General features: G+C 42.3%; 2 protein-coding genes across 2 annotated transcripts; one reads left to right on the forward strand and one right to left on the reverse strand.

Moving 5' to 3' along the window:
* Nucleotides 1-1,133: 1,133 nt before the first annotated feature.
* LOC126386094 (actin-related protein 2/3 complex subunit 4-like) lies at nt 1,134-3,857 on the reverse strand. The gene is made up of 6 exons (XM_050038223.1): nt 3,719-3,857; nt 2,900-3,018; nt 2,411-2,522; nt 2,203-2,298; nt 1,813-1,983; nt 1,134-1,663 (listed from the first exon to the last, which is right to left on the reverse strand). The coding sequence occupies exons 1-6, from the start codon at nt 3,719-3,721 to the stop codon at nt 1,658-1,660; spliced, it is 507 nt and encodes a 168-aa protein (XP_049894180.1). The 5' UTR covers nt 3,722-3,857; the 3' UTR covers nt 1,134-1,657.
* A 134-nt stretch (nt 3,858-3,991) lies between these two features.
* Nucleotides 3,992-8,942, forward strand: tada3l (transcriptional adaptor 3 (NGG1 homolog, yeast)-like). The gene is made up of 9 exons (XM_050038222.1): nt 3,992-4,360; nt 4,687-4,928; nt 5,043-5,290; nt 5,405-5,510; nt 5,652-5,787; nt 5,868-5,971; nt 7,127-7,233; nt 8,025-8,216; nt 8,395-8,942. Exons 2-9 carry the CDS (start codon nt 4,719-4,721, stop codon nt 8,585-8,587), a joined length of 1,296 nt encoding a protein of 431 aa, XP_049894179.1. The 5' UTR covers nt 3,992-4,360; nt 4,687-4,718; the 3' UTR covers nt 8,588-8,942.
* Nucleotides 8,943-26,364: the final 17,422 nt, after the last annotated feature.

The raw sequence follows: 26,364 nt of genomic DNA on the forward strand, positions 1-26,364 counted from the left end.
TTGTTTCCTTTTTTATAGTCAAATGAGCTTCATTCTATTGTAGTGTTCTTAGATCTAAAACAGAAATGTACCCATATACTCAGAACAGTCAGCGTCATACTTGCGTTTGGGCATGCCATCGAGCCAGTTTGATGTGTCTGTTAAGAAGCTGTTCATTATTCACTCTCTCTACAGCAGGAAACGGCACTTCAAAATAAAAGCGCTGTGCTAGAATTTCACTGTACTTGAAAATAAAGTGTGTTTTGCAAAGTTGATATGTGTGCAAGTCACTTGGGGTCCATTCAGAATGGACCCAAGACCCACCAGCTGGGAACCACTGATGTAGAAAACATCTTTCCCCATTCATCGTCAATGGAGCAGCTCCCAGACTTCATACTTGATGACATCACAAATTTGAATTTTAGCACTCTAGTTTTTGGATTTGGGAGAGTAATTCTCATGTTTACTAATGTGTTTGGACTGTCTTAGACAACAGGAATAACATGTATGAATTTTGAAAATGAGTGTAGCTCTCATTTAAACTTGTTTTATTGAGCTGTAACTAAATGATGCGACTGTACTGTGATGAAACACATTAATGCTGGTATTATATTTCTTACCAAATTTATAAAAATCAGAATTTCAAGGGTTGAAAATGGCTCAGCACGCCCTCTACTGTTTTAAATCAGAAACTTGTAATGGAAATGCCGACAGAGCCGACTTACCTACGTCATGAAATTCTGACAGCAGCACTGGTGACAAACTGCTCAAAACGGAAACTAGACAACTCCTGCCTCACACATCCACATCGACCTCACCGTCCTCTCTCACCTCTCAGCCTCTGGCCCACTTTTCAACATTTTTCAGAATTATGCAGTGGGGGTGGAGTTATGCTCAGACCTGGGGGTTCAGTTACACTTACATGTGCATAAGTGAACAAATGCTGCACAACTAAAATGGTGAGTCTGCAGCATGAAGCATCACTTCCTCTTCCTCGCGGCTGAAACAACACAGTAACTGTATAAGGTGAGATGTGGTCAGAGTGCTGACTAAAATCAACTTCCTCTGAAGCAGAATAAATCTGTTTATAGGCACAGCAGCAGCACAAACGCTGACCGTGAATGACTGACAGTATTTAAAAAGGAACACCAAAGTTATAAACAACTGAGTTTTATTCTTTTTCATTATTTTCATACACGTCTTTTGGCGGCTTCTTTACAGACAGCTCTTGCTCCACGTCTGTGATTTAACCCCACACAGACTGCTCTCTGCAAACATGGGTGAAAAATTTTAGAGACAAATTTGAAACAACAGTGACAGAATACACAGACTCACATACACAAAATACAAAAACCTGGCCATTTTCAATTGCAACGACGCCATTTTGACGCCCCTGTACTCATGGCTATCAACTTGATTAATACTTTAAGGACCCGCCTTTGTTTGGGGATTTGTTCTAAGTGGCTGAAAATGAAACTGGTAAATATTTCATTATATACAGTCATTGATATTCATGAGTACAGGGAAGTACTCGAGACGGGTGCAAAGGGTGTCATCGCCAGATTGGTCATGTTCGTCTCATCTCATCTCCTCTCCTCGCTGATTGGCTGTTTACTCCACTTGAGTGCTGATTGGCCCTTGGAGCGTTTTTCTGGCTTGTGTGGAACCAACACTGCTATCAGAACTGTGGAGAGAAGACGTCACATTATTTTACATGTCAGCATTTCTGTTTTTTTTTTACAGAAAAGAGAATTGCATCTGACCTTTCTGTGCAGAAAAAAACCCAAACAACATCAGAACTGAAGCCATAAAACCAGTGAACAAGTTTCTTACGTTCTTGAGGAATTCCTCAGCAACGATACGGGCCCTAGCGTTGACGGACAGTTTCATCTCGCTAATCTCCTTATCGATCTCCTCCATGAAATGGATGACAAAGTCCACCAGCTTGTGTTTGTACATCTGCTCCGTGTGGAAGTTGGTAATCAAGAAGCTAATATCATATCCCTGAAACCACAATGAAAGACGTGAGTAAGTGAGGCTGGTCAACACGTTAGAAATTCGACAAAAGAGATCACACTGTGAATATTGAGGTATTTTATGTTTGTGTATAGTTTCTACAACATCTGTGCATAAAGAGCCCTATGACACCATTTAAATGTTGATTCCTCTTTTGTCACTCTATTATAAAAAACCCAGATTACTTGTACATCTATCTTATCTTACCTCTACTGGTTTCCTCCTCAGAATGAAGAAGTTCTCTGCTCTCATCATCATGAAGCGCATGAACTTGTGGCAAAGGATCTTCTCAATCTCATCAGCCTGCAGGGAAGATTTTTATTTATTTTTAATGCATATTAGACTGGGAATGAAAATGAGGAAATGTGAATAGCTCATAACCAAAAGCAGTCAAAATCCTGCTGTTTTTAATCACCTGTTTGACAGCAATGCTGACTCTGACAGAGTTGATGGATCCCTCAATAAGAACCTTCTCCTTGTCATTACGGCTGATCACCACGGGCTGAAGTAGCAGCTCCTTACTGCTCCTGTAACCACAGCACAATCCAGCCGTTACAAATAAAAACAGGCCTGTCAGTCACTGTGCTAAAGACCCTACAGGAACCCTTACAAGTTAAGAGTGACTTGTTGGAAAACTCTTAATCTCCTCATAGTATTGGGGAGACACCTGCAAACAGGCTGCAGCAAATCCCCACTGGCCAATTTTACAGCCTTGCCCAAACTTGTGTCATTTTTTTCCCTCCTAGATTTTCTTATGCAAGTTTGCACAAGCCTGCACTTGCGTGGCAGCTGAGGGTGATCTGCAAACAGCTTAGCTTAAGGGCAGGAGAAAAAGAGGGGAAACTGCAAAGCAGGGGGACAACCAGTGAGCCTGCCCACTCCAGAGACATGGCATTACACATACCTGACCTCCACCTCTGGCTTGTTGTGACGCTCCACCACCTGAGAGGAGAAGTTCTCCAGACAGAGGGCCGCCTGCAGTGTGGCCCTCACAGCGTTTAAGTAGGGGCGCAGAGTCGCTGTCTGGAGGAGAAATTACATTAGATCAATGTCCCTGCAGAGAAGACCAAGCTGGATAATGCCTTAGATCAGTGTACATGGGCAAACTGAACCTCCCAGTCTGGCGAGTGGTGACTCAACCAGCAGGGTCAGGCTGTGAGGTCAGGTCTGATCAGGAACCAAAATGAGCTGTGTGCAGGAATTCAGTGGCTGCTGCTCAGATATAAACCTCTTACCGTTTCCCACCTTTACAACAACTAACAGCCATTTAAGAAAGAAACACATGATGGTAATGAGTATCAACCTGATGCAAGGTCCTGGAAACATGAATCAATTCTGTTTGCATTTACATTAATGGATAGATGACCGACACTAACATTACAGCTCATCCAAATTATTAACGTCCATCTACAACACTCTGCCTTTGCCTAACATGTACATAACTTTCCCACTGTCTACTGACAGAGCTTCAGGAGGGCTAGCACTCATAGTAACGATGAGAAAAAGGGGCCGAGAGGAAAAAGACAGCTCAGCTCGATCACTTCAGTTTCTGCAAACCGTACCAAGGATGCCTGTCCTCTCATTTCACTGTAGCTCACCTGAAACCTCGTCTGTGAGAGACACGAAGCTAGCTAGCTTATCTCGCCCCAAATGTAGCCACAGTTAGCGGGGATAAACGGCTAAATAATGATAAATAAAGCTACATTTAGTGCAAGAGACTTACCATTTTTGTGCTGTAAAAGACGGAAGTTCCTCAGCCACGCCTGGGACTCCTCTTCCGTAAATCCTACATCGTCTAGTTCAGAGAGGGTGCGCTAGTTTTCAGTTAGCTCTCCGTTTAAAGAGGCGGATCTGTCCACACATGAGAAACGCGGCTGCTTGCGCATATCACTCCGCCCAGGTGGAGTACGTTTGTAGAAATCGAGCATACCCTTCGATGCGTCTATTCCGGTCTGTGAACGGGAGACATGTCACTCATCAACCGTCGGTTTAGGAGTCATTTCGACCTTTTGTAGCCTATTCTCGAATAAAATGTGTTTAAATAAGAACTGTATAACCTAAATCTGACTTTGTTAAATTATTGAATGAAGGTTTTAGCGGTAATCTTTTAGCATTTTTTTTGTGCACCATTACACAACATGGTTTGTTCCGATGATACCATTGTAGTATTAAGCTAACGTATTTACCGTGCTTTAATTTTGTTTCGATTAATAATAGTATTAAAAAAGTACTGTAGCGTTTACTGTAATGTGGGATGAATTTAACGTCCCTATTTAAGTATTCTATATTTTCAGTTGAATGTAAAACAATAACACCCCTCGTTACCTACAATGGTTTTTTCCATCATGGACGCCATTCACTGACGGTAAATATTTTTGCTCCTAAACATTCAAAGATATACATCAATGCTTTTGGTTAGCACTACTCAGGTCTTGTAATTTTAAAACATAAAATGTTTATGTGCACAATTTTGAAATAATGGTGGCCATTTTAAATTTAGGAGTAATATAGCGATGTGGGCCCGCGAGCTCGCTTTCTATGAAGCAAACCTGCGTGTACATGTATTTGGGTGCGTGCGTGAGTGTGTGTTTAATGCATCCTTGTGATGGAGAGACATACAAACAGAATCACAACTTGACATCTTTGTCTCATCTGTTTAGTTTAACCTCCCTGTCCATCTTCTTGTGTCAGTTAATTCAGACAGTGCCAGGCCACACAGCATCATGAGTGAGCTGAAGGACTGCCCCCCACTCAAATACTACGACTTCAAGCCCGTCGAGCATGTCAAGGTTTGTCCCCGCTACACTGCTGTGCTCGGCCGCTCAGAGGACGATGGCATCGGCATTGAGGAGCTTGACACCCTGCAGCTGGAGCTGGAGACACTCCTGTCCTCAGCCAGCCGCCGTCTCCGAGCCCTGGAGGAGCAGAGACAGGTAGGGGGAAGCTCTTATTCCACGTCTTCTGTGACAGTGAATCTAATATGCCACTGTTCACACTGCCTCTCTGGTTGTTTGCTGTTTCTAACTCCCCTCTGTGCTCCCCATCAGATCCTCACAGACTGGCAGGACAAGAAGGGAGACAAGCGCTTTCTGAAGCTGGGAAAAGACCCGGACCCTGCCGCCTCTTCTCGCCACAAACCAAAGAAGCAGAAGTTGGATGGCAAAGGCGGTCACGCACCTGGTCCAGGTCCTGGCAGACCCAAATCCAAAAATCTGCAGCCTAAAGTCCAGGAGTATGAGTTCACTGATGATCCACAAGACATTCCCCGCACTCCTAAAAACGATGCACCCAACAGGTCAGCAACAGCAGCTCTTTGTAATACCTCTCAGCCCTGTACATGCTTTGCCTAGTCAGACCTGTTTTGTTCTGGCAAGATATCAGTGTATTTGAATGTTTTTTTTAATTTCAGATTTTGGGCATCAGTCGAGCCATATTGTGCTGATATCACAAATGAAGAAACACGGTTGTTAGAGGAGCTTCTGAAACCCCCGGAGGATGAGGCTGAGTATTACAAAGTATGACACTCAAAGCCATGTATCTGTTGTTATATTCTACTTAAATTCACTTAAGACGTGGCTAAAATCCTGGGTATTTTTATTGCGTTAAGTAAAATGTAGACGTGTGTTGAGCTTTGGTGCTGTCTGGGTTGATTGTAGATTCCAGCTCTGGGGAAACACTACTCTCAGCGGTGGGCTCAGGAAGATCTGCTGGAGGAGCAGAGAGAAGGAGCACGAGCCAACGACAAGAAGAAGAGTCTCATGGGAGGGCCGCTGTCTGAGCTGGATGCAAAAGGTGAGTAAAGACTGCAGCCTGGACGTTAAATTTTGGCATGTATCAAACGCAGTACTCATCTTAATGTTTAACTGCTGTAGATGTCGACTCCCTGCTGAAGAAGTCAGAGTCCCAACATGAATCTCCAGAAGATGGATGTCCCTTCGGCCCTCTCACACAGCGTCTGCTCCAGGCCCTTGTAGAGGTCAGTATGTTGTGATCAAGCGTGTACACTGCTAGATTTTCCAATAATGCATTAGGCTTTTAAAACAAAATATGAATGGCTGATGAGTGAGATGTGGCATTTGAAATACTCATGTTTAAAGGGACAGTTCACCCCCAAATCGAAAATACATACTTTTCCTTTTACCTGCTGTGCTACTTATCAATCAAGATTGTTTTGGTGTGAGTTGCCAACTGTTTGAGATATCAGCTGTAGAGATGTCTGCCTTTTCTCCAATACAATGGGATTAGATGGCTTCGGCTTGTACTGCGTAAAGCACAGAAAAAAATACAGTTGAAAGACTTTACAGCGATGTGTCTCTCCAGAAATCATGACCCAATAAACCAAGATAATCCACAGACCTTGTTGTGTTTAGTCTATATAGGAACTATTTTCTTACATGTATCACTACACAGAAGGAAGCATGCAATTATTCTCGGATGAGATGCTCATGACAGCGTGAGATGTAAACATTAATGGCATCCACTTCGGCTGAGCTGTAACATCAGTGCTGCTAGGTGAGCTAGCAGTAGATACATGCTTCCTTTTGCGCAGTGATATGGTTGACAGATGTAGTTCAATACAACTGCTCTCAAGATAATTCACAACAAGGTCTGTGAATTATCTTAAATAATCAGTGCATGATTTCTGTAAAGAGACATTGCTGTTGAGTTTTTCAGATGTGTTTTATAGTCCTTTGAGCACCACAAGCTGAGTGTCATCTAGTTCTATCATATTCAGGAGAAGGCAGATGTCTCTACGGCCAATATCTCCAACACTCTGCAACTCACACTAAAACAATCCAGATTGATAAATAGCACTTCAGGTAAGAGGAAATATACGATTTTGGGGGTGGACTGTCCCTTTAAAGTCAAAAAAGGGACCTCAATTCTGTCACCCATGTTCAGTGTTCAAGACTTTTATGTAAAGCATTTTGAATTACTGTAGAAATAAATGTGCCTTGCCTTATAGCTGATATCTCCAACACTCAGCAGCTCATACCAAAACAATCTAGCTTGATAAACAGCACTACAGTCAAGAGAAAAAAATCTGTATTTTTGATTTGGGGTGATCTGTCCCTTTAAATTCTGTGGAAACACTGAAACATGCTTGTACATTTTTCCTGCTCTCTTCCAGGAGAACATTATATCCCCCATGGAGGATTCTCCTATACCGGACATTTCGGGAAAGGATGCTAATGATGGCGCTGGGACTTCTCCTCGAAGCCAAGGAAAAGCTTTTAGGTATTTATAACATTTTTCCACGTTAGGTCACTCGGCACGTTGGCAACCATGTTCACTCACAAGTTACACTCACACACCAGCTCTGGTATCTGACATAGGGTAATTAAGGTCATGGTCATTCACAACACCCAGGTCTGCAGCTTTAACACTGAACAGAGATGTGCTGAAAACGCCTGTATATTTCTGTTTATGCATATTTGTTACTCGGCTTTGTTGAATTCTCAAGTCTGATTGGTCAATTACAGCACTCTATGATCTGTTACTTCTGAGTAGCAAACTGCTGCCACGAAAGACAGACTGTTGCTGTGGCACAGTTCTGATCACAGACTCTGGAGGAAGCAAGAAAATCATTTTTATATACATTTTGAAATCAATGTTTTTGTGTCAGTTATTGATTTCTTTTGTAAGAGGCCTTGTAATGAGTGGGAAAATGTGCAACAAGCAAGTCGTTATTGTGAAATGAATCCCTGCATCATCCTCTTGGGGTTAGTTTTGCAACAATAACCCGCTTGCTGTACACTTACCCGTACGTACTGTGTACTTAGGTGCATGTGTGTGCATGCATGTGGAATTAATTATGTACATGCAGGCAAGCATGCAAATTTATATTCTCCACATTTGGAGGGATGAAATGCTTTTAAAATCCATTCTAGTTTTGTGTGTCCTTAACAGTGCTCCGAGATGGGTTGTCACAATTAAGTTTATTGTAGGTGTCAAGTTTCCATCCAGAACTTTTCACCTTCACTCTGTGCTATATTATGTCATATCTTTGTTCTTGTTATCCCCTTCAGTGTTCCTCACACACGCTCTCTGGAGGCTCGGATCAAAGAGGAGCTGGTGGCTCAGGGGCTGCTGGACTCCGAGGAGCGACCTGGACCAGGAGGAGACTCTGAGGATGAGGTCCTGGCAGAGCTGCAGAAGAGACAAGCAGAGCTCAAAGCCCTGAGTGCTCACAACAGAGCCCGTAAGCAGGAGCTGCTCCGGTGAGGACACAGGCCAACAGTGGATGTAAACTGTATATCAAATTAAGTCTGACCCATGATCTGCCATTTTAACGTGTGTGTGTGTGTGTGTGTGTGTGTGTGTGTGTGTGTGTGTGTGTGTGTGTGTGTGTGTGTGTGTGTGTGTGTGCGTGTGTGTGTGTTTGCTGCTGCCACACAGGTTGGCGAAAGAGGAGATGCGCAAGCAGGAGCTGAGGCAGAGAGTCAGGGTGTCGGACAACGAGGTTATGGACGGATTTCGGCGAATCATGGCAGCCAGGCAGAAGAAACGCACTCCAACCAAGAAGGAGAAGGACCAAGCCTGGAAAGCACTGAAGGAGAGGGAGAGCATCCTCAAATTACTGGATGGATAGAGAGAGAAACAGTTTGTGTCTGTTTGTCATCCAGAAAAAATAGTTCCCCTACAGATTGACACAGAACAGCCGTGACAGCTGTGAGATGGTCAGTGAACAGCTGTATTTATGATGATGTATGATACAGTGTACTGCAGGTCTGTGTGATTTGAGTAGGGACATATCTGTCGTAGTTTTTATGTCATGTTCAGCAGAATGCTCATATGATCAGTAACAGTTAGGTCACGTCAGAGACTTCCTCCCTTTTGTTTAATTTTTTCTTTGTTGTTGAATTTATGTTGGTTTTTATTTTTACCATTGTAATGTTATGAAAACAGTACAAATGAATGTTTGAATAAACATAAAGACTTAAAGAAAGGTTATGTGTTATGGTTATTAACACTGTTCATTTCCAGCAAGCTGACTTAATTCCTCAGATGCACATTGTTGGAACCAATCCGACAGCATGCAGTCAAGTTGCAGGAGAGAACCATGAAGAGCTAATGTGATGCAACTGAGCATCGGCTGGAAAAAAATACACCAAAGATGATTTTGTTCACACACACAGAAACTAGCCTATGCGGTGGCCAGCAAAAAACCAAACTGCAGTATGCAAAACATGCAAATCAAAATACAGATGGAGACACAACAACTTCCGAAATAACTAGATTTAACAAACACATATTTCATAGCGCATTCAAGATTTTCATAAATTCAAATATCATTACTCTGTTGTTAAAATGGCATTACATTTGGTAAAAAGTACATGATGTCTTGTTTTGGACTCATAAATGAATTTAGGACTTGGAACTTGCCAGTTTTGACTTGGGACTGAACTCTGGACTTGCCAATCTTGACATGGGACTTGAGTGCAAACAATGACTTGGCCCCACCTCTGTTAAAGCCCTGTATATATACTGTGTACTGGGTTTGAACAAGCACAGAGACAATTTTTCTTACATGATGGCTGTGAAGTAAACTGAGCCACGTGCCTGAGATAAGTTGAGCTTGAGGGTCATCTTGCTCTACTGTTTATGTATTCCTGTTAGAATAATGTGTATCAATATTACAGTAATATTGTTAAAACAATGGGAGGGAGGATGTAGAGAGGCAACCCAAATGCAACTGCCATCAGCTAGGGTGTATACAGGTTTGTCATCTGTAGATGTGTGTTTTTTTTGGTTCATTTTATATGTTTTAATAAACCTATTTTTCCAGCTTTGTCTAATTTAACTTGCCTATTCTGTTTGTTTTAAAGTGTTTTTACAAATAAAGTCAGACAATTTAATGTGCTAATATGCAAAATAGAAACAAGTACTTACTCTCTACTGTTTTGCTTCACAGTTTCTGAGAATCTGTATATCTAATTTTGTTTTTCATTATTGAATAAGAAAGTCAACATCCTGAAATATGGAGGCAAGTGTTTTATGTTTTAGTCCTGACTCCGCCCTTTCTGAGAAAACATTTAAAGAGTATCTTATCTTACCCAACCCCCTACATAAACTGTTAAGAGTTCCTTGTTACTGAGCCGTCACCACTAGATGGCAGTCTTTGTCTCTTGTCTAGCAAAGTATCCTGTGGTTGATATCAGCCCAACACAGTGTGTGTCAGTGTGGTGTGTGTCCAGTCTTCACGTGAAGATATCCTCACTGATCTTGATCCCGGGATAAAGCAGGAGACTGTGTGTCTCACAGTGTGCAGCTGTGTGTGTGTGTGTGTGTGTGTGTGTGTGTGTGAGGGTCACTCGGTTCACAACAGAGCAGTCAGACACACACTGACCCCGCAGGCATGTGTCCACCAGTGTCAAAGATTTAACAGCCATGTCAGGATTTATTTTTCGAATCATGCTTTTTATCGTTTCCTCGAGGAAGAACGTAGCCTACAGCATCCTAAACCATGACAAATAGAGTAACATGTAGCCTACAAAATAATAACATATAACAAAATAGTAAAAAAAACATCAAAGAACAAATTTTTCATAAACAAGGAGCGTGGAAAATAACTTACATATACATAACTTACAATCACACAACAGGTCCTAAGCACATACACAAATCCCTGTGATTCTAACCCAACGTTAGTTCACCCGCACAGGACACTATGTGTGTATAAGGGATCTTTAAGGCACATTTACCAAAGAATGAATAAAACAAAATATCAAAATAAATTAATAATACAGACAAAATTAAATAAAATTTAACATCGAAATCTGCAAAAAATTTTAATTAGCAGGATGCTTATTCACAGGGGTTTAGTCATGTTTATTTAGGTCAATGTATACAACTGGAATACACATAGAAATAAATAAATAAATGAATAGATAAACAATAATCTGTACTTTGAGGCAGTGACAAACCAAAGCAAGTTTATGCTGACTGAAAAGGTGCATGAAACCTTAGCTTATCCACCTACCCTTATTTATGATATTATTTTGTTGAGTTCCCTTTACATTTATACACTGGAGATAAAAGAAAGAAACAAAATAATAAATTGAATGTGCCTAAATGTCCCAAACAAAAATCCATATAAACACTAATGGTCTTACCTTAGTTTTATATCTATTAGTCATCTTTTTTTAAAAAAAATATCTATTCAGTGTATTACACATCTTAATTTCCTTTTTGAAACTATTTGGCTGTTATACATCTTTACTTTTTTGCATTTGTTCTAATCTTTATTTTTGTAAACATGCAAATTCCCTTTAGTACATACTTATTTTTACTTTCTATATTAATTGTGTAGTTTTAACATCCACAATTTTTAAGAGCATGTTAGTTTGTAAATAACAGCAGTGTTTCCTACATGTATAAAGTGTGCTGGAAAACTCTGGAAACTGACTAAATCCACATTAATACAGCTCGAGCATCTTTTCAGAGCTGACAGGTTCAAAATAATTTAAAGCTCATGTTCAGTGTCCCTGAGCTCAGAGCTTACAGCCAGGCTGAAGGCTGCAACAATGGCCCAATCATCATGTAAACCCCCTCTCAGTTTAGGTCATCGTCCTCCACGCAAATTCATAATGCCATCAGCCCATGTGTATGAAAGCTTTTAATAACACACAGACCTATTGAATCCTCCTCACAGGTGAATGAGAGGCTGAATAAATAGCTGTGGCGGCCCCTCGAGGCTGGGCGTATCGCACAGCGCCTTTGTTGCATTTGTTGTCATTAGACCTAAACTGAAGGGCAGGTGGGTTTTGTGTCGATGCACTGCTCATACACGCTCAATGATGCTCGTCTGCTGTTTGCTCGTCTCGTATTGAGCTGCTTTTTTTTAAAAGGCTGGCCAGACTCCTTTTGACAGCCCAGGTGGTGTCGTCCCTGATGGATCTGTGAGACTTTAACTTCAGCCTCAGCTGCTCGATCACGTAGCTCCCTCTGCTCTCCCCATGTGAAATTCAGCTACGTGGTGAGCTTCTTCACTCCTCACTGTCATGGCCTGTAAACGTTTACGGCTGTTTAAGTAGAGGGCTCTCCACTGGAGGGTTTGGGTAAATAACTCCAACTGCAGCATTCTGGCACAAGACGTGCAGCGGCTGCATGTCTGGGAGTTTTGTCTCTGTCTTCTTAGGCAATTGCGAGAAGGCCAACAGAGTGTAAATACAGTGCTATCATGTGGGCAGGCTGTTGTGTGTTACGTGTTTACATGAGCACACGCTTATCTATGCTGCTATCACCCTCGACCTCCTGTCAGTGGGGCCTTTCTGTCCATTAGCTCTTTGTTTCACCAGTTTGTACGAACTATGTTTCTTTCTCCGTGGCTCTCCTCCTACTCCACCTCCGTCCCTGCGTTCCTGAGCTGGAACTGAGCATGGACAGAGGCTGACACACACACACACACACACACACACACACAGATCCATAGGAGTAAAGGGATTTAACATAAATCTGTCGATCCTTTGTCCTAATATGTAAGCTTTCATGCTGCATTGAAAATGTGTGTGTGTGTGTGTGTGTGTGTGTGTGTGTGTGTGTGTGACAGAGATACAGACAGAGGTTGAGACAGCTGCTGAGGCTGGCTGGTCCACTGAGAAGACCCTCTGTCCAGCCAGGCCACGCCTCGCCCCTACTCCTGCACAGAGAACTATTGTCTTCAGCGCTGCTTCCACTATTCTGATGTCATGGTTTGTCCTTCCCCAGAGGGCTGCTGTTGCTGCTGTGGTAAAACTTGACGGACCTTTTAGCCCACAGCCTGTGGCACAAACGACTGCATACATGCAGGGTGAGATAGTTGCACAAACACATAAAAACACTCCTTTGCTCCCACCTTTGTGACCCCTCCTTTACCTTGGTCTGGTTTGAATCTCATTTGCCTCTCATTTGCATGGCAGTTGATGCTTTTCTTGTGTGACTCCTGAACTTGGTAGCTCATATGCAAATCCTATTGCCTCGTTCAGCCCCCACCTGTCTAAGCTTTGCTCATCGACGAGGTAAAGATAAAGATTCTTGGGTCCCCTTTCCAGACTGTCATGCCTCCAGGGTAGTCTATACAAGATAAGCACAATCAGTCACAGACAAGCCATTCACTCAGAGGCAGACAAACACAACACAGTCAGACAAGTGTACTCTATAAGTTGTGAGGGCATTATTAGCCATGCTAGTGGTATGGCTCTATAGGTGGCAACATCAGTTTGTTGGTTGGTGGGTCAGTCAGTCCACCTATTTGGTCCAGATTGATATCTCTCAACAACGACTGGATCAGTTGCCATGAAGGTTTGTGCAGACTTTTATGATTCCCACAGGATGAATCCTACTGCTTTGATTGAACCCCTGATTTTGGCTCGACTGCCATCATCAGGTACCCTGGAAATCTAGAGTCTCGCGAGAGCACAATTTGAATTTGCTCAGCGAGTCACTCTGGCAATCAGTAATGATGCTCATTACCTATGCCCATAAAACCGAGCTGCACCAATCACATCGGTGTATCTGATATAGGCGGGCCAGAGGCGAGCTAAACAGATGACGACAGCACTGCGAAGACGAAGTCCGGAATCAGTCAGTAAACATTGCAAGATGGCTACGGATGAACACCAGTTGTTTGAAACGGCTTTGGCCGCTACAATGAACGAGTCAGACTTGGCTTTTTCTCTAAAAGAGGAATAGAAGACGGCGCTCGAGTCTTTCCTTTGCAAGAAGGATGTTTTTGCTGTTTTGCCGACCGGATACGGCAAGAGTCTAATCTACCAGTTAGCTCCGCTGGTAGCTAAGCGTATACGTCACCCCGTGTATTGTTCTGATTGGTCGTAGTGTTATCCAATTGCGTGCAGTGATATTTAGGAATGCATGCTTGGTGCCGCCCCTCCAGTTGGGCCATTTGCATTACTCATGGCCAGACCCTAAATCTTTCTAGATTTGGGTCTGGATTTCCAGGCTAACCATCAGGTTGCCTTTTTAATTTCAGTGAAATATCTCAGCAACCATTGGATGTTTTTGCCATGAAAAGCCATGACTTTAGTGATCCTCAGGCTTTTCATGTTCCTCCATCGGTGGGTCAAAGTTTTCACTTATCCTGTGAAATATCTTCTAGAAGGATAGGCACAACATGTTTTACATGGTTCACAGATCATTTGTGATACCTGACTTTTCCTCTAGCGCCACCATGAGGTTGACATTTGTGGTTCTAAAATATCGTGACAACTATTGCCAAGCTATTCGGTCATTCCCTCAGCATACGTCCTAATGAGTTTGGTGATCCCTTGAACTTTCCTCTAGCGCCATCATTAGGTCCAAATTTTTTAACTTCTCAACAATACAAAGCTAATGACATACCCATCAGCCTCAGTAGTGCTTTGTGTTTAGCGCTTATCAGTAATGTTAACATGCTAAACTAAATGGTGACCATGGTTGACAGCTCCTAAACATAACTCAGTAGCCTCTGAGCAGTATGGTGAAACAAATTCTTTTTTTGTCTATAGCTGCTAACTGTTAACTAGTAAAGATGAAAAGGCAAAAAAACATCCTTTCATTTTATAGTTAGAGTTGACTCATGTACGTATGTTAACTGTAGAAACAGTTGTGACATAACCGTAACTGAAACAAGCCACAGTTTTATTGTGTGTGTGTGCACGTGGCGGATAATAGGTGTGCCCCACTACTTAAACAAATAGCACTACAACCTTGTTAATGAAGTAATAAATCAAGTGAGGTAGGGTAATTTTCTTACAGACTTCTATAATCTGACTTCTTTTGCGACCACTGGAGTCGCCCCCTGTTGGCCATTTGAAAGAATGGGGGTTTAAGGCACTTCTGCATTGGCTTTACTTTTCAGACCTGGGTCTCATTCATAAAACAATGCGAAGAATGATCCATACTAAAAACGTACGTACGGACAAAAGGCAAAAATGGCGTGCGCCAAAAAATATTTGACAATTTCTACAATCAGGCTTCCACCTTACCATCTGCGTCACCAGTTTCCCATCTCCAAAATGTTGGTAAACATGGGTCAATTTTCACATCATTAAAAAATGAAAAATAAATAAGACCTCAATTGTGTCAATCATGTTTGCACATAGACTCAGAAACTGTCATCTATCATTAAAATTTTAGGAGCAGATTACATTTTCTGCAGTTTTCATATCCATCAAAGATTTAAGAGAGAAAATGTGGCGTAACCTAAGGGACACGTGCATCTGCAACAAAAGAGAGGAATGAGGTGCACAGTATCATTTCATAACTCAGATAGCCTACTTTAAACAGGTCAGATAGTCATTTTCAGGTGGATGATGATGATGAGGAGGGTGTGTGCCACACAGACAGATTGAGAGAGTGACAGTGTAGACAGGGAGGACAGTTCAGACCCTTCAGCCGTGGTGCCAAATGCAAGACATGAGAGTGTGGTGACAGTCAGGGAGGTATCTCCTGGAGAGAAGCAAGGGAGCAAATGTGTCTCTCCATTTTGTCTTGTATTGCTAATTATCGCAACAAATAGAACAGTATAACACATCAGACTCAGTGTGCAAGGTTTCTGTACATGCGTTTTTTGTTTTGGATGATTACAAAAATTGCTTACGAAAACACTAACTCATTGTGCAAAGGACTTTAATCTTGCTATGTAAAAAGAGGATGTTTGTAAATCAATACCAATCTGACAAAATCTGGTGAGATTAGGATTAGAGACTGAAGACCAGCATTGGGTTTAATTACTGTTACACCCAACGCCTACAACACAAGACACTATGATGCATTGTTAATACTCAGAAGGGCAACTCTCAGTCCATGTTTGCTTAAGGTTTTTATGAGTCTTTTCTTTGCAAAGGCTTAACTCCATTATCTCCCATCTGATGCTAATACACAGCAAGGCTTTTTTTTCTCCTCTTTTTCACCTCTGTAGCAAAGTCTGCCGAGAGCTGGCACTGTGCCACTAGTGTTTGACTATACTTTGTTAAAATCACCAGGCAATAAGTAAGATAAGAGACAGGGAGGGAGGTGGATAAGAGTGTGCCATGCTTAGGCACTGTTTGTCATTGGCTGTGAATTTGGACAGCGGAGGTCAAAGCTCTTGAGAAATATGCTTCCCTTTGGAGATAAGGCCAGAGGTTTGTGGAGGGGACTTATAAGAGGACTATGTATGGATATATGTGCTCATATTTCCACACAGATTCAAGTTGTCTAACTCAGCTTCTCTATTTAGTGTGTAAGTTGGAGCAATGGGATTGGAGGAGACCCATCCAGTGGGGGGACCCATCAGGGGGCTGCCAGTCCTGAGCCTCCCCATGGCGCTGGATGGATAACATGCATCTTTCCTGGGACTTCCTCCGAGCTGTAAGATGATGGGGCAGAGAAGGGACATCACCAGCACTGTGGATAATAGTCATTGAGGAGCGAAGAGGAGCACAATGAAAAACACTTCTCTCACCACCCACCACTTCTCTGTCATCCTCCCTCCATCCTTCCCCATCTCTCTTTCGTTTCCTCTGCTCTGTTATTATCACCCAGATCATTATCAGGCTCACTCTCCCGTCGCCGCGATGGAGAGGAGGGCCGGCCGCCCACATGGCTTTGGTGAGAGATTTCTAACAGCGGCAGCACAGGAGGAAGAGGAGGGGGGGGGGGACGAAGACAAGAGGCCCACAAAAAAAGTCCATCTAAATATAGAGGCAGCAGGGCCTTTTTCCCCTTGTCCTTATAAAGAGCTGCTGGTGAATCCGGGTGGACTATCCTCCTCACTGTACCGAGAGCTGATCACTCCCTCCAGGATCAGGAACATAACTGTTGGTGCATGAAAACACACTCCCGCACACACAAACACACAGGGCTACGTTGTTTCATGAGAGAGAGAGAGAGAGAGAGAGAGGACCAGGGGCTTAGTGAGTTTTTTCTTTACACCAGAGGGCAAATCATGTTTGGTGGAACATACTAAAATAGGAGAGGTTTAAGGAAATCTCCAAAAAGAAATAATGGGAGAAATGAGTGATGGGGGGAGGCTCTTGGCTGAGAGGTCAAGACAGGGTAGGAGATTAGGAAGGAAGATACAGATGAATTGATGGCCAAAAATATCTCGGAGGATGGATTATTCAATTAAATTTATATCAACACAATCTCCTAGCTTCCGTCCATACATGCCCCTTTTTGGCTCTTTCACTTCTCTATTCCTATCTCACTTATATCTCCGTATATCTTACTAAAGAGATGTATGTCTGCTAAACTTGGCTCTGTCTGAAAGGAACAGTTTGACATCTATGGGAATTTGCAACCAGCAGCTGGTTAGCCTAGCTTAGTATAACGACTGGAAACAGGGAAACAGCTGGCCTGTTTCTGTCCAAAGGTAAAATATATCGACTTATACGCATATCTAAAGCTAACTTAATATAAAGCAGCCTCTGAGCTCTAACTCCAAATTGGAGATATTGGAATAACATCATTTCAGACAGTTACAATATCCTCATTCCTTTTACACCAGCCCCCAGCATGGCTGCAAACCTTCCATCGCTTGCAGTTACATCCAAATAAAGTCCAATATTAACACTAGTGAAATATATTAAGCTAATGAGAAGCAGCTAAACACTCTTTGTTTGTATCTGGTTTCACTTGTTCACAAACCGCTACAAATACACAACTAATTCAGGCTAATTAAAAGATGTGAGTACAAGGCCAGCAGTGCTGGTAACCAGTAATCACCTTGGAATAATATGTGAACGCTCACAAAGGAGGTTTTCCTGTTTCTCACATTCTGCTGAAATTATGTGAATGCAGCATATACCAGACTATTTCTTAGTGGTTGCCTGGCAACCTCACTTTGAAGACAAGCCTCTGCTCCTGGCCAAGAAATAGTCCGGTACATTACCCCTTGTAATACCACAAACTCAAGTTTTTTTTATAGATTAGACTTATGAGATAACACGTGTAAATACCTTGTTTGAGTCACATGACTAATGATGTGCAAAAGTCAAGTCGAGGGCAGGCACTGATAAGTCTATATCCTGGTTGCATTGAATATAGAGAGGAGTGACCAAATAAAAAGGCTGGATGAACCCGCAGACAGTCGGTAGCCTTCCATCAGAAAATTAAAACTAATGTTGGATGTGAGCCATACAAAACAAAGAAAATATATTTTTCCCACAACTTAACCGATTTGCCAAAGTGGACATGATCGCTGACCTTGTAATGTTACTAATGGCGGGCCAGTGAAAGCGTCCAAGAGTCTAGTGGATGATAACTATTTTGTGGGTGGTTGTGTCCAAGAATGAAATGATTTCTGTCTGTTTTTGGCCAGGTGAGTAAATGTGCTGGAGGATTTTATATTTCAGCTCTGTACATGGATACACCTCCGTCAGGCTGACATTGTTAGCCAACTTTAGCTGCTAGTTCCTATCTTCAACGTCATAGGTTTCCAAAGGTCTGGTGAACCCTACTAAAACATCTGTGTCGTGGCTAAAAACACGGAGAAGTTGTCACAGCATATTGGAATTGCATCCAACTCGAAGCATGACTGAAGACAGAGGTTTTTGATCCCCATCTGCCACTGTTTCTCAGAGACCTTTTCTTACTTCTCCCTTTTACATCCTACCATTTTTGGGACTTAAAGTGACTTTTGTTTTTTCCCTATTCAACCAATTGGGACAGTCATCAACGGCCCAAATCATAAACATTTGTGCAGTGTTGTTAGTCTTTGCCTGCCCTCCATCTGGACAGTGAACTGATGTATGACATCATATGCAAAGAAGCTATTGGACTTTGGACAGAGCCAGGCTAGCTGTTTTCCTGCTTCCACTCTTTGTGCTAAGCTAGGATAACTAGTTGCTCTCTGCAACCTTTTATTTAAAGTATGGAGATGAAAAAGCAAAAATGCCCATCTCCATAAAATTCTTTAAAACATTTTTTTAAATCAATTAGTTACTCCAGTGACTCCATTTATTCCTTGTTCAGAGTGCCACCCTGTGATTAGAGCTGAATGAAACACCTTTGCTAAAGACGGGTTCTGCCTGTCCTGTTCCTCCTGAAACACAGTTGAAGCTCCCCACTGTTGAATGCAGAAAATGCCTGATCAGTTGTAAATGATCAGGCTACAGTCAGCAACATAAAGGTGACCTGTTCACTCAGGACCGTCCTCTCATGACAAATGATCAAATCCAACAGCTGCATCATCAGTGTAACGGCCTGTTCTGTTTTCTGCTGTTGTCGTCTGTGACGTCAGCAGCTGCTTTCTACCGCTAAATAACAGCATACCTTACACACCGGTCATGTCCTGGTTAACTCTGACCACAGATAGACAGGTTTCAACAGGAGGCACACTGAAGCAGGTCACTTATAGGGCACTTAGTCACACAGAGACACAGATAATGTTTGTCACGCTTTGTGTAAAGCAAACAACAGGTCATTCTCACAGCTGTGCTCGTATGCCAGCGGTGACAGCAAAAGTTCAGAAGTCAAACAGGAGGGGAAAAGGTTCACTGTGTGTGTTTTAACATCCTCTTTTACACCTGTTGCTTACTGCTCCCTGTGGTGTTTGTGTTTGTGGCCACACACACACACTAAACATGCACGCACACACACAAACACACAGTGGTTCCATCATGGCTGTCTGAGCTGAGATCGCACACCAAAGGCAAGCAAAGAAAGCCTGAATAACATCACACACTGAGCATCAGCACTTGTTACATAAGAGCTCCCCTTCCACAGAGACAACTCCGCAGCACAGTCTGACAGAGTCAATGTCAAACTCTGCATGAGAGAGAAAATGGGTATAATTCGTGCATGACCACTCAGTTGCTGTATGTACAGCTGAAGTGGATCGATCTGTGCGTGCGTGCGTGAGTGACTGTGTCAGTTTGTGGTCGTGAAAGCCCCGCTGAGAGAGGAAGCTCAGCTGTCAGTAGTTGTCAGGCGTTGGGCCTCTGCTTTTCTCTCTCGCTTTGCTGATCCTGTTGTAGTTAACCTCACACCCCCTCCCCCTTTCCTTTTCTCCCTTCCTCTTCTTTTTTCCCCCCCAACAGCGGCTGGCTGGGTTTGAGGTCTAGGTGGAGGCGTTGGTTTGTACAAGCATGTTGGTGAGAGATAAGGACATGTGTCACAGGACCAACAAACTCCCTCTAGGCTGAGCATCTTACAAACACACACACACATACAGTGTCAGAAATACTGTGGCCAAAGGTCACAGCGTGTCTTCTGTGATATGTGATATTAATAACAGGGCTTTGACCTCATGTCACTCTTGGATTTAACACTTTTCACCTACTCACCTCCTCTCTTGTCTTCGTGCACTGCTCTGTCTCACCCTGTGCAGGGTGTTACCCATGTTACATAGCTGCTCCCGTGCAGAATGACACACAACAAACACCCTCTCTCTGCAAACCTCGCTCTACGTTTGGTGTTGGGGGGAGAGTATAATTTGTGTATGTGCATGCTGACACTGCCAGACTGGTGTGGCGTGGTGTGAAATGGACAAGAGGGGAGGATGTGAGGCTGAAAGCGTCTGTGGCGCCTCAGCTCCGCTTTCCGTTGGGGGGTTGGATAGGGGCTGTTGGCGAGGGGAGTGTGGGGGGTGTTGGGGCTTGTGATTGCAGCGTGGCCCTGATGGGCCTTTCCAGGCTCTGCTTGAGTGAGACAAGATCACATTACAGAGCTGGAGACTTGGATGATTGGAGGGAAGTTGCAGAGTGAAGACAACTATTGTGTTGATGGAATGCAGTTTTATGAATTCACAAACGGCGGCACACATGCACACAAATAAATACATAAACCCCATATTCACACGCTTAGAAATAAAGGTGCTAACTAGAACCATATAGAGTGCTCCTGGAATGAGTCCTACAACCCATAAATGAGTTAGCATATTAGCACTCCCTGTTCCCTTGTCTCGAGGTCAATGTTGTTTTAATGGGTTTTTGATATGTGCCTGAAATGATGTCTGTGGTTAACACAAGCTCAAGGGACTTTGATGGTTTGCTGTATGACATAGATTATGCCAGTAAATATCCCACTCATGAATTTTAAAACTTTTATGTGTTTTATAAAAGGCGGTTGCTAACAAGTGGCTAAATGAGACTACAGAACGTCAAACATGGTTTTACAGCCTGGTTGTGGTGGCAGTGTTGAAGACGTGGCCGTGGTGCAGTTCGTTGATAACCTAATGTTAGATTTTTACTCTTGCAATTGCATTTACTCTTCAAAAAGCATAAAAGTGGAGCCCATTTGTAAAGATTATCTTGCTGAACAAAACGTGTAAGTATCATAAATGCTTGTTTGCCACAGGGATTATTTTTGCAATAATTTAACATCCAGTGGAAAAATCTCATAGACTATTTGCTGAGGGAACCAAGGTTTTTTTTTTTTTTTCCATGTACACAATATTTTATTTTATTTCATTTTATTTTATATCATTTTTTTTTAAACGTTTGAAATAAAGTTTATTCAATTCAAACTCTCTCTTGGAGTTTTATCCACCTTCTAAGGGTGCTAACAAGAATCCATCCAGGGTGTTTTACTGAGAACCCTTTTAAATTTCAAGGGTATCATCTAGATCCTACCCAGGGGTTTCTACCAAGAACCCTTTTATATTCTAAGGGTTTGATCAAGGCCCTACCCAAGGAGACTCCATGAAATAGTGATTGGCCACATTACCCATAGATCTCTCTCCTGCCAGCCGTGGTTTTAGTTTAACAAGTTAGCCTTGATGCCATGATCATGACTCTCCTAAAGTGGCGGGGCTGATGTGTTCCAGCACAGACAACAACACTCATGGTCCACAATCATGTTTTAAGGGGGTAGAGAGTTTGTGAAATCACTATGACTACAGCCTTTACTATTTCAATGGTGCTTTAGAGTTGGGAATTGAAACTCATAATGGCATGGTATGGGATAAAATTAGGATAAAGATACCAACTATGGAAGAATACAAGAAGTATGAACTGATTAAGGGGATTTCAGATACATCTACAGTTAAAAACATCATTTGAAACACAGGTAAACATTTGAATATTTGATGAGAATCTTTTAAAACCCATGCTTTCAGCAACCCTTGAAGAACTCTTTCCTCCAAAACGGGCTCTTTGGATGAAAAGGATTCTTAATGGAACCCTTAGTCTTACAATAGCTGTGTCTAAATTCAGGGGCTGCAACCTTCAAAGGTTGCATTTGAAGACTAATTGTGTCACATCGGCGCGACCAAGGCTGTCCCATTTCGAAGACTCCCTCAAATGCAGCCGAGAAATGCAGCCTTCTTTCCCAGAATTTGGAGGATGCAACGGATGAATCCTGCCTTCTTTCCCAGAATTTGGAGGATGCAACGGATGAATCCTTCGTGACCCAGCCTATCCCAAGATGCATTGCACTGCGGTGATAACTAACAGTTGTTAACTACCTAACAGTTAACTGCTGTTAACATTACAATTAGCTAAAAGCACACATCTTAAACAATCTTGATTTAATAAGTTTACATGAAAATGGTCCTCTATCAGCATGAAACATATCGAATTGCAGTGTCTCCGGTGGTGAATCATCCCCTTTTGTATTAAATAGACAAAATATATATTAAATAACAATCTCTGGGTCTACGATTTAGGGCTAACTAACTTACTAGCTTACTCCTTCTTTCGTCAAGCGCAGCTGGTTGCTAGGTAACAGTAACGCTAACGGGTCGGGGCGAGAACAACTGGTGATGCACCCAGGAAATCCTCCGCAGACCAGACCGTCCCATTTCGGAGAGCGTTCGGTTTGGCTGATGCGATCTTCAAAGGAAGTGGCCGATGTCGACTGTGAAGGCCGCGTTCTTTAAAGGCTGCAAAAGGCTCTGAATTGAGACACAGTTAAAGAACCCTTGGAGAACCCTTTTTCTTGAAAGCGTTGTGTAGCAGCAAGCAGTTGTGAGTAGAACTTTTGTCCTTTTGGAACTGTTATTTCTAAGAGTGCACAGACGCCCAGTTCATTGAGACAGCCAACACTTAACTTCACTTGTAGTGCAACCTGTTCCAACTGTCTGTCTTCTTCTGTCCTGCCAACCAATTAATTGCTCTCCACTCCCATTAACTTGGATAAACTTAACCACAAGTATCAGTCCTGTACGGGGTTATCTCCTCTGGCTCACCTCATTATCGCCAGTCCCTAGTAGAGGTGCCAGAAGGAGCAGGAGGTGTGAGAGTGGTGTGTAGGGCCATCAGAGCTGATAGGATACAGGCCTGCTGTTGGATAAGCAGTTGTTTCTGCCAGAGCCCTAAAACTCACACTGATCCACAAATATCTCAACTATATCACATCCAGACTCCACAGCCCTGGTTGCACACTTTCAGAGTCACTTTCAAGTTACATGTTACAAAACTTACGAAGCTTTTTGCACCTTAAAATGTCCAGGTATCATGAGTCAGGGTCAATAAAGTAGCCTATTCATCACAAGGTGATTACGATGAGGCCATGGTAAACTCACAGCTAAAACAACAATTGCATAGAGACAAAGGGACATGTTTATGTAGACGACAGAAGCATATTGGTTCAAGACTCTGCTATGTGCCCAGTTTTACTGGCTGAACCAGTTGGATTTTCCACTACTCATCTGAATGATCAGGTTGCCCAGCTTGTTCGAGGTTACTGGCAGCTTTGCACCCGGCTGAACTGCTTTTTATCCTTGTGTCCTCGTTTAGCTTCATCCTTCAAACCTTTGTTCAGGTTTGTAGCATTCATGCAGTGATGGAAAGTGGCCAAGTGCATTTATTCAAGCACTATACTTGAGGTACAGTTTTGAGATACTATTACTTGAACTGAGTGTTTTCATTTTCTGCTACGTTATACTTCTGCTCCATCACACATCTCATAGGGAAAGAATGTACTTTTTACTTCACTATTTATCTGACAATTTTAGTTACTTTTTACATATTTTAGATTGTTGTATTTCTACTTTTATTGAATTAAAAAGTATTTCATGCACCTCTGCATTTGTGTAGCCCATTACAGCAGTTGCTATTCAGAGTTTGTCTTTCATTCTTCCTCCTCCTACGCTTATTGCCTGGGCAAATCTTAAACCTCCAACACCTCATCAAGGTAAGCAATACTCTCTTTAGCGCCATTCCTCACGCTGTGGCGGCATCACAGGCTGGGATCATGGTTAATCACTGCACAGGTATCCCAACTGGTTGGAAATTCAGGTTCTGTTGTTCTGAGCTCCAGTTCCCCTTGTTTGCAGTTAATCTCATTTATCCTTCTTCTCCCTAGTGAGCTTAGAGTGTAACAAATAAACAATGTTAATACACCAAGTAAAGTATGCAGCAGTGTTTTTGACCTGGCATTATAAGTGGTGATCACAGTCTGTCTTCACTGGTTGCTTGTATTAAACCATCTTGCATGTCACTCTGTTGTAACCGAGACTTTTACTTTTCACCTTCAGCCACCTACTGATTGTCTCTACCTCTTGTTCAGACCTGACTCACTCCAGACCAGGCAGCATTATCTGAGGGGGTAGTTGGCACGAGGAAAAGGCCACGGGAAAGAGCATGTGATGGGTTTCTGGGACCTGGTCATTTCTTTTAAGAGCCTGGGTAAATATAGCCCATATCTGAGGCCTATCTGACACCATGGCACCAACACTCTCCAGGCCCAGACAGGCCCATGTAGGACTGGACTCTGTCGTGACACACAGACACAGGACGATCTAGAGACAGAGCCGGTCAGGTGTAAACTGCTTCTCTTGGATTATAGGGGCCGTCTAATAAGGAAGTGTTTACATAAAATAATGTTAATGCATGATCAGAGAACATTATCAAATAGGGAGCTCATAAAATTGCCATTTATGGCACCCATAACAGTCATGTATCATTTCAAATTTATGTACAGTAGCTTATAAATTAAACATTACTCTGCTTTGTTTAGATGCAGTTAAGCACGCTGTTGCAGTAGCTCACTGGATACACAGCAAGTATACAAGCAAACAGCAAGCCAAAAAAATAATAAAATAAAATTAAATAAATAAAGCTTATTTATTTATTAATTATTGTAGTTTTGTAAATTAAGCCATAACGTGGCTCAACTAGTGTTGATTAGTAGCAAAATATTTGTTACGCATAAGTGTTATTATCTTTTTAAGACAATTTATTTTCATAAAATGAGTGTATTTACAGAATATAGTTGAGTTACTAATTACTATTAGCCGTCTTATAGTCTGCTTTAAAAATGATGTGCAGCACCATGGGCGGATTATGAGACAATGGGCCCCTGGGCACAGACATGTAAAAGGCCCCACCACCTCTCCTTCACAGGAGCAGGACACACAGAGTTTGCGGTGGATTTCCTTCTTTGTTTTGTTTTGTTTTATGTCTCCTTGTGGTAATTTTAAGCCTCTTCCTGGTCAGCACGTGTTAATATGAGTAACATTTTGCAGTTAAAGGCCAGGGGGCTCCCTAACACTGTGGGCCCCTGGGCCTGTGTCTTCTATCGTAGACTTGGCTTTATTTAAATTTAGGAGGTCATTTTCAAAGGGAGCAATGGTTTCAATCCCTGACTTTGTAGCTATAATCATCAAGTTACCTACTGTTTATGTAGCACCCAAGGAATGAGTCTTGCAACCAGGAAATGAGTTAGCATTTTACCACTCACGGTTCCCTGGTCTTGAAGTCATTGGGTTTGTTGAATGGAATTTTGGTTAGATGTCTGAAATAAGGTGTGTGGTTAACACAAGCTTAAGAGACGTTTTGTCTTATGACAAAAAAATATGTCAGTAAATATCTCACCTGTGACCTTTGAAGCTTCTGTGTGTCTTAAAAAAAGGCAGTTGCTAACAGGTGGCTAAATGATACTACAGAACATCATCATGCCGCACTGTGGTGAACACAGCTTCACAGTGTTATTATGATGGTGACGGTAGGTCATGCAACCGTAGTGTCATTAGCTTTTTACTTCTGGTGATTGCATTTAGGTTTTAATAATAATAAAAGAGCTGTTTATTTGTGAGGATTGCCTTGCTGAACAAAACCTGTGAGTATCACAAATGTTTATTTGCCCCAGAGCTTATTTTCTACAATAATCCAAAATCTGGTGGAAAAATCCCACAGGCCTTTTGAGGAGGGAACCAGTGCTATGCTAACTTCCGTGTCGTCCTACAGAAAAATGTATCCCTGGGGCGCTCATAATAGCTAACTAGCCAGCTACGGTAAATAGCACTGATGATTCCATCATATTTTGTGATGTGGGTGGAGACTAACTGACAAGTAGAATTTCATAAATGTTCATAAAACTGGTTATAAAACAGTGTCTTAACTATCTACATGTAGGTCAGGATTTAGGTCCAAATATAATGCAGTAGTTAAGGCACTATGTTCTAAAATCTCACTGTGCTAAAATGATCAAGACACTTGTCCTTTTGCAACACCTCAATTTTGG

The sequence above is a fragment of the Epinephelus moara genome, chromosome 24 (genome assembly GCF_006386435.1).
Source record: "Epinephelus moara isolate mb chromosome 24, YSFRI_EMoa_1.0, whole genome shotgun sequence".
Taxonomy (NCBI): Eukaryota; Metazoa; Chordata; class Actinopteri; order Perciformes; family Serranidae; genus Epinephelus; species Epinephelus moara.

Excerpts from the sequence above, each read along its gene's own strand:
- LOC126386094 (XM_050038223.1), bottom strand. Across the intron at positions 2,299-2,410 it reads TCAGCATTGCTGTCAAACAG|GCTGATGAGATTGAGAAGAT; the intron begins GTGATTAAAAAC and ends TCTTCCCTGCAG. Across the intron at positions 1,984-2,202 it reads TGAGGAGGAAACCAGTAGAG|GGATATGATATTAGCTTCTT; the intron begins GTAAGATAAGAT and ends TTGTGGTTTCAG.
- tada3l (XM_050038222.1), top strand. The coding sequence starts at position 4,719 with ATGAGTGAGCTGAAGGACTGCCCCCCACTCAAATACTACGACTTCAAG. Across the intron at positions 5,511-5,651 it reads ATGAGGCTGAGTATTACAAA|ATTCCAGCTCTGGGGAAACA; the intron begins GTATGACACTCA and ends GGTTGATTGTAG. Across the intron at positions 5,788-5,867 it reads GTCTGAGCTGGATGCAAAAG|ATGTCGACTCCCTGCTGAAG; the intron begins GTGAGTAAAGAC and ends TAACTGCTGTAG.